Consider the following 8,750-nt stretch of genomic DNA (forward strand, 5'->3'; position numbering starts at 1 on the left):
GACAGTTTAACAAATATAACGGTGGCTCGCTAAAAGCAACTGATTCAGTGGGTGAAGTCAGGCAAGACCAAACGGCCCTTTATTATTCATAATACATATCGGCTGTTCTTTTCATTTCACCTTTTCATGCCAAGGCAGCCAGGTTTAGAGTTGTTCAGTGGAAAGCTAATGAGGATATTCTCCTGTCTGTGGTTCAGAGACAGAGAGAGGCATACAGACTCTTAGGGAGAGAGACAGACAGACAGGGAGAGAGAGAGATTGAGAGAGGGCGAGAGATGTATTCTCAGAATGTGTCCAGTACATTCTATGGATCCGAGGCAGGACACAGAAGAACAAAGTCAAAGGCAGCAGCGGGAAGGATATCTGAGAGAGAGGCTCATTCTTTGACCCGTGTTTCTCATTTCCTAATTACTGTTCAGTCTGTTAGCTGCTGCTATCTCCACATTTAAATATGGCTCCCTTTGTGTGCTTCATTAGAGAGAGAATATTGGAACCGTTTGTGAGGTGTTAATTTGTCCATTTATCCCTGCTTTCAACAAGAAAAGCGTTTAGTTTTTATTCTGAAGAGTTGGTACGTCAGTGTTTCGTTTGAGAATTAACAAAACGTCAGAGCAGATGTCTGAATGGGCCATTCTTTTTTTGTCATTTAAAAAAAATGGTTTCTAATACTCTGTGTAGGAGAGTATCGTCATCATTGACTACGATGGACAGCCAAGACGTTGCAGTAAATAAGACAGGATTAATATCAGTATTTAGTGAAACTGTGTGTGTTACAGGACATAGAAAAGACCATGAACACCGCCCTGCATGAGCTACGTGAGCTGGAGCGTCAGAATGTGGCCAAGCACGCTCCCGATGTGGTCCTGGACACCTTGGAGCCCCTGAAGCAGCAGCAACCCTCCTCCTCCGGGTCCGGACCACCCTCTGAGCCCCCCGGCAGCCCCCTGCACACTAACACCATGGCCATCCGAGACCCTGACGCTGCCCTACGCCGTAGCAGCTGTTCCTCGTCCACCGAGACCATGAGCACCTTCAAACCGACTGCACGGAGGCCCATCGCCCCCCTGAGGCCACCGCCGATCAGACCCCTCCGGCCTGCCCCCATCCACCCGGGACATGGCCATGGACAGGGGCAGCACAGGTCCAGTAGTTCCAGCTCCTCAGGCATGGGTAGTCCAGCCTCTATCACCCCCACAGACAGGGTGTTCCCCAAGGCACCATCCCCGTCCCCCTCCACTTCCTCCTCGTCCTCAGACAAACAGGGTAACATGTAGCCTGGCTGAGCAGGCTGCAGCAGTCCCAGACAGAGCCCAGGAACTGTTGTATGAACTGACTAAGCAGGCTGCAGCATAGCCCTATATAGGACACTGTGTATCCACGCATGGCTGTCCTAAAAGGCTAAAATGGAGAGCCTGGAAAATAACTGGCTAAATGTTTTAGGGGGGGTTCGTGTTTCTGAAAATCCTGCTACTGAAGGCATATCTATATTCTGTAACTCCTTGTTAGTCCACACTAATAGTATAATGTGTGGATATCTGTAAAAAAAAAAAAAAACGTTCTGAGACTCTTTTCTCCAAACCGGCAGCGTCTTCTTCATTTCTGCTGGCTGTGACAAAATAAACACTTTGAGGCCTTGTCTCTGTGGGAACAATATCGACCACTAACTAGTAGGAGGTTGGATTCAACATGTAGGATGAGGGCTGATTAATTGATTTATTGACAGCTGAACATCCACCAGTATTGACTGTGCTTGTCGGTGGAGATTATGAATCACTCAGCAGAAACATGAACCCTACTATGATAATCATTATAAATGATGTTTCTACTCTCCCCACGTGGCACATAACTGCCACAGAACAAACCTGATCAAAGGGATGCACTGGATAACTCTTTGTTTACTGTTCTAGCCATAGAGAGATATCTGGGGTTTGTTTTTCAGAATAACAAACCCTCTCAAATGGAAGCTTGGTGTTTGTGAGCTGGGAGTCTGAGACTAGCATTTATTACTCTGCAGATTGTAATAAGTATTCCTATCTTTCTTTCTCCCTCTTTTTCTCTGTATCTCTCTTTCTCTCCTTTTCTCTGTCTCTCTCTCTCTTTCTCCCTCTCTTTTTCTCTCACTGTCTCGCTCTCTCCAGTTTGAGATTAGCGGTGGTACCTCAAGAAAAGAGCAAACACCTTGTCATGACCCGACCCAGTCTACTAAAGAGAATAATGCACTGATTTGATTTGGTCATTCTCTGTGAGCCTGAACTAGTTGATCCTGCATACTGTATGTGCAGTATATTGATACAGTTATGTGTATGAAGACAAAAGAGCATCAGTGTATGTAACAAGGTTAGTTGTGCTGTTACATGTGGACCGGATCTCTTACCTGGTGAAGTAGATTGCACACTTACCACTGTTTTCTTGTAGGCCTACTTTGGACTTGTACAGTATATAGATGGACTTGCTTGCTTGGTGGTATGTGTTCCTGTATGTATTATATGAGGGATCATTAATCAGCAAAACACATGTTAAAAGTGTTATAGATACATTTCAAATGGAAAATAATATGCATAAAGTTGAAAACTACCTGTATGTATGAATAACATGGTATGATAGACACAGGATATATATATAATCATTATATAGTAAGTAGATTTTGTAACTCTTAACCTTGCACAGGCATTAACAGAACAAGAAAATAAATGTGGGGAATCTGTATCTGAAATGGTCTTTTGGTACTCTTTTGTTGAAATTATACCACACTGACCCTTGGTGGTAAAAAGTTGCAAATACACGTGTTACAATACAGCAGAGTCAGATTGGTAATTTGGTTTGTTGTGCCACTTAGTGGTGAAGATAGAAACAACACTTCCACTTTAGTGTGGGCAAAGATTATCTGATGTATTGACAAAATATTACACTGACCACAATCAAATAGAAATACATGCCCTCAACGATGGAAGGCAGGTGAGATCAGGTGGAAACATTCAAGCCAATGAGAATGGCTGATAGTTGTGCCTGTTGTTCACACACGTAAGTTGTTTTTCTCAAAGTTGCCAGAATGCAAAGTGCATCCACTTATCAGTACATTTGGTATTTATTAGGGTCCTGGGGGTCCACACAAAACATAATACAGAACATTAAAAGACAACAACAGCAGCTCAAGGACAGAACTACATACATTTAAAAATGGCACACATAGCCTACAGTGCATTCGGAAAGTTTAAAATAAATTTTAACTAGGCAAGTCAGTTAAGAACAAATTCTTATTTACATTGACAGCCTACCGGGGAACAGTGGGTTAGTTGCCTTGCTCAGGGGCAGAACGACAGATTTTTACCTTGTCAACTTGGGGATTCGATCCAGCAACCTTTCAGGTACTGGCCCAACGCTCTATCCACTAGGCTACCTGCCACCCCAAATATTCAGACCCCTCTACTTTTTCCACATTTTGTTACGTAAAAAAAATTAAAATCATTCAGTTTTAAAATAAGCCTATCTACACACAATACCCCAGAATGACAAAGCGAAAACAGGTTTTTAGAAATGTTTGAAAATGTATTGAAAATATAAAAAAAACATACCTTATTTACATACTTATTCAGACCCTTTGCTTTAAGACTTGAGCTCAGGTGCATCCTGTTTCCATTGATCATCCTTGAGATGTTTCTACAACTTGATTGGAGTCAACCTGTGGTAAATTCAATTGATTGGACATGATTTGGAAAGGCACACACCTGTCTATGTAAGGTCCCTCAGTTGACAGTGCATGTCAGAGCAAAAACCAAGCCATGAGGTCGAAGGAATTGTCCGTAGAGCTCCGAGACAGGATTGTGTCGAGGCACAGATCTGGGGAAGTGTACCAAAAACTGTCTGAACATTTTTTGCAGCATTGAAGGTCCCCAAGAACAGTGGCCTCATCATTCTTCAAATCAAATTGCATTTGTCACATGCAACAAGAGTAGACCTTACCATGAAATGCCTACTTACAAGCCCTTAACTTCTTGCAACTATAGGGGGTGCTGTTTTGCATTAGCATAATTTGGTCTACAGATTAAACTGTCTAGTACTCAATTCTTGCTCGTACAATATGCATATTATTGTTATTATTGGATAGAAAACACTCTAGTTTCTATAGCCGTTTGAATTATGTCTCTGAGTGGAACAGAACTCATTCTACAGCACTTTTCCTCCCAGTGAGTGAGTTTTCAGAACTCTTGGCCTCTGGTTCCAGATCAGTTTTAAAGCCACTGTTAATCCTATGAGGATACAAACACTGCCCACGCCTTCCTCTAGATGTCAGTAAGTGGTGACAATTTGAATGGAGTCGATTGCGCAATCATGGGCTCTATAAATGACAAAATACCGGAAGTAGCCTTCCTTTGGACACTGCGCTCAACGCAAGAAGGATATCTGACTGGCCTTTTTCCAAGCCTTGGTTTAGCCAGTAATATAGCGTCGGTCATCTTTTTACTCGTTATAGGTGTTAGAAACATCATAAGGTAGTTAATTTAAACCGTTTTATAGCAATTTATATCCGTTTAGTGCGATTTTGAGGCATTGCTTTGTAATACACTTTGAAGCTCCGGGCACGTTTCGGGGTCCCGGTCGTACGTTAGTGGGCATTTCGACGGACAAGTGGACATCTTTCGACCAAAAGAAGATTAGACCCAAGAAAGGATTCATTGCCCAAGATTCTGATGGGAGAACAGCTCATAGTAAGAACAATTTATGATGATAAATCGTGTTTCTGTCGAAAAATGTTAAACGCTTATGCCGCCATTTTGTTTGCTATAGCTTCGCTTGGCGCAACCTGTATTGAAAAGTAAGGATAATTTTAAAAATGTAATTCCGCGATTGTATTAAGAATTAAATTGTCTATCAATCGCTGTCCACCCTGTATTTTTTTAGTCAAGTTTATGAGTATTTATGTATAAGACTAGATCACTGTCTAATATGGTGCACGACATTTTCTGACCAGCTGTGCTACTTTTGTCATTGTCTAACCATGATTTTGGTGGCTAAATATGCACATTTTCGAACAAACTCTATATGTATGTTGTAATATGATGTTACAGGAGTGTCATCTGAAGAATTCTGAGAAGGTTAGTGAAAAGATTTATATATTTTGGCGATGATAACGATATTGCTCTCTTTGGCTTGAATCAGTGCTCGGGTAACGTTTGCATATGTGGTATGCTAATATAACGATTTATTGTGTTTTCGCCGTAAAACACTTAGAAAATCTGAAATGTTGTCTGAATTCACAAGATCTGTGTCTTTCCATTGCTATGTGCTGTGTATTTTTAAGAAATGTTTTATGATGAGTAAATTGGTAATACAAGTTGCTCTCTGTAGTAATTCTAGGAGCTTTGGTGAGATTTGTGATGGTGGCTGCAATGGCAAACTATGATTTATACCTGAAATATGCACATTTTTCTAATAAACCTATCCTATACAATAAATATGTTATCAGACTGTCATCTGATGAGGTTTTTTCTTGGTTAGTGGCTATCAATATCTTAGTTTAACCGAATTGGTGATAGCTACTGGTGTTGAGAGAAAATGGTGGACAAAGAAAAATTGTGATTTTTGCTAACGTGTTTAGCTAATAGATTTACATATTGTGTCTTCCCTGTAAAACATTTTAAAAATCTGAAATGGTGGCTTTATTCACAGGATCTGTATCTTTCATTAGGTGTCTTGGACTTGTGATTTAATGATATTTAGATGCTACTATTTAATTGTGACGCTATGCTAGCGATGCTAATCAGTGTGGGGGGGGGGGGGGGGGGGGGGGGGGGGGGGGGCGTGCTCCCGGACCCGGGGTAGAGGCTTGTGAAAGGTTAAAACTTCTTATGGCTGGAATCCCGTTAACGGGATCGATATGACAACAGCCAGTGAAAGTGCAGGGTGCCAAATTCAAACAACAGAAATATCATAATTAAAATTCCTCAAACATACATGTGTCTTATACCATTTTAAAGGTAATATTGTTGTTAATCCCACCAGTGTCCGATTTCAAATAGGCTTTACAGCGAAAGCACCACAAACGATTATGTTAGGTCACCGCAAAATACCAGAAAAACACAGCCAATTTTCCAGCCAAAGAAATCAGTCTCAAAAAGCAGAAATAGAGACAAAATTAATCACTAACCTTTGATGATCTTCATCAGATGACACTCATAGGACTTCATGTTACACAATACATATATGTTTTGTTCGATAAAGTTCATATTTATATCCAAAAACCTCAGTTTACATTGGCGCCATGTTCAGAAATGCCTCCAAAATATCCGGAGAAATTGCAGAGAGCCACGTCAAATAACATAAATACTCTACATAAACTTTGATGAAAGATACATGTTTTACATAGAATTAAAGATACACTTGTTCTTAATGCAACCACTGTGTCAGATTTCAAAAAGCTTTACAGCAAGAGCACAATATTCATTAATCTGAGAACAGCGTTCAGCCACAAAAGGAAGCCATACAGTTACCCGCCAAATTGTGCAGTCAACAAAACTCAAAAAAAGCATTATAAATCTTCACTTACCTTTGCTGTTCTTCATCGGAATGCACTCCCAGGACTCCCACTTCCACAACAAATGTTTGTTTTATTCGGTAATGTCCATCATTTCTGTCCAAATAGCTATTTTTTTTTAGCGTGTTTGGTAAACAAATCCAAAGTCAGGAAGCGCATTCACTAAAAGCAGACGAAATTTCAAAAAGTTCCGTAACAGTCAGTAGAAACATGTCAAACGATGTATTGAATCAATCTTTAGAATGTTTTTAACATAAATCCTCAAAATGTTCCAACCGGAGAATTACATTGACTTCAGATGTGTGATGGAACAGAGCTCCCTCATATGAACGCGCATGGTCAGAGCATGGTCACCTCATGGCAGACCTGACTAATTCCTGTCTCCTTCGGCCCCACTTCACAGTAGAGGCACCCGACAGGTTCTACAGACTGTTGACATCTAGTGGAAGCTGTAGGAAGTGCAAACTCATCCATATCCCACTGTGTATTCAATAGGAGCTGGGTTGAAAATCGACCAACCTCAGAATTCCCACTTCCCGTTTGGATTTTTTCTCAGGTTTTTGCCTGCCATATGAGTTCTGTTATACTCACAGACATCATTCAAACAGTTTTCGAAACTTCAGAGTGTTTTCTATCCAATACTAATAATATTATGCATATATTAGCAACTGGGACTGAGGAGCAGGCAGTTTACTATGGGCACCTCTGGGCACCTTTCATCCAAGCTACTCAATACTGCCCCTGCAGCCATAAGATGTTAACCAACAATGCAGTTCAAGAAATACAGTAAAGAAAATATTGACTAAATAAACTAAAGTAAAAAATGAAAAGTAACACAATAAAATAACAAAAACGAGACTATATACAGGGAGTACCGGTACCGAGTCAATGTGCAGGGGGTACAGGTTAGTTGAAGTAATTTGTACATGTAGGTAGGAGTAAAGTGACTATGTATAGATAATAAACAGCGTGTAGCAGCAGTGTAAAAATGAAGGGGGGTAGGGTGTCAATGTAAATAGCCTGGGGGACCATTTGATTAATTGTTCAGGAGTCTTATGGCTTGGGGGTAGAAACTGTTAAGGGGCCTTTTGGACTTAGACTTGGCGCTCCGGTACCGCTTGCCGTGCGGAAGCAGAGTGAACAGTCTATGACTTGGGTGACTGGAGTCTTTGAAAATGTTTTGGGCCTTCCTATGACATTGCCTAATACATAGGTACTGGATGGCAGGAAGCTTCGGTCCAATGATGTACCAGGCTGTACGCACTACCCCCTGTAGCGCCTTACGGTCGGATGCAGAGCAATTGCCATACCAGGAGTCGATGCAACCGGTCAGGATGCTCTCGATAGTGCAGCTGTAGAACTTTGAGGATCTGTCGATCCATGCCAAATCTTTTCTATCTCCTGAGGTGGAAAAGTCATTTTCGTGCCCTCATCACTTCTTTCTTGGTGTGTCATGACAGTTTGTTGGTGATGTGGACACCAAGGAACTTGAAACTCTTGACCTGCTCCACTACAATCCCGCCTATGTGAATTGGGGTGTGTTCAGCCCTCCTTTTCCTGTAGTCCACAATCATCTCTTTTGTCTTGCTCACATTGAGGGAGAGGTTTTTGTCCTGGCACCACATTGCCAGGTCTCTGACCTCCTCCCTAAAGGCTGTCTCACTGTTGTCCGTGATCAGGCCTACCCCCATTGTGTCGTCAGCAAGCTTAATGATGGTGTTGGAGTCGTGCTTGGCCACGCAGTCGTGGTTGAACAGGGATTACAGGAGGGGACTAAGCACACAGCCCTGAGGGGCCCCTGTGTTGCGGATCAGCTGGCAGATGTGTTGTTGCCTACCCTTACCACCTGGGGGTGGCCCGTCATGAAGTCCAGGATCCAGTAGCAGAAGGAGGTGTTTAGTCCCAGGGTCCTTAGCTTAGTGATGAGCTTTGTGGGCACTATGGTGTTGAAAGCTGAGGTGTAGTCAATGAACAGCATTCTTACATAGGTGTTCCTTTTGTCCAGGTGGGAAATGGCAGTGTGGAATGCAATAGAGATTGCGTCATCTGTGAATCTGTTGGGGCGGTATGCGAATTGGAGTGGGTCTAGGGTTTCCGGGATGATGGTGTTGATGTGAGCCATGACCAGCCTTTCAAAGCACTTCATGGCTACCGACGTGAGTGCTACGAGACAGTAGTCATTTAGGAAGGTTATCTTCGCTTTCTTGGGCACAGGGAC

At 42.1% G+C, this 8,750-nt stretch overlaps 1 protein-coding gene across 3 annotated transcripts in view; it reads left to right on the top strand.

The window, feature by feature from the left end:
- LOC129843861 (SLIT-ROBO Rho GTPase-activating protein 3-like) overlaps positions 1-2,713 on the top strand; it is a 63,812-nt gene extending 61,099 nt beyond the window's left edge. For 2 of the 3 annotated variants that reach the window (XM_055912375.1, XM_055912378.1), the window contains exon 21: positions 777-2,232. In XM_055912375.1, coding sequence (XP_055768350.1) covers positions 777-1,274 — 498 coding nt within the window. In that variant the 3' untranslated portion in view covers positions 1,275-2,232. Of the gene's footprint in view, positions 1-776 lie in introns of all 3 variants that reach the window. The other variant, XM_055912376.1, reaches the window with a different exon arrangement.
- Positions 2,714-8,750: the final 6,037 nt, after the last annotated feature.

Source organism: Salvelinus fontinalis, chromosome 3 (assembly GCF_029448725.1).
Source record: "Salvelinus fontinalis isolate EN_2023a chromosome 3, ASM2944872v1, whole genome shotgun sequence".
NCBI lineage: Eukaryota > Metazoa > Chordata > Actinopteri > Salmoniformes > Salmonidae > Salvelinus > Salvelinus fontinalis.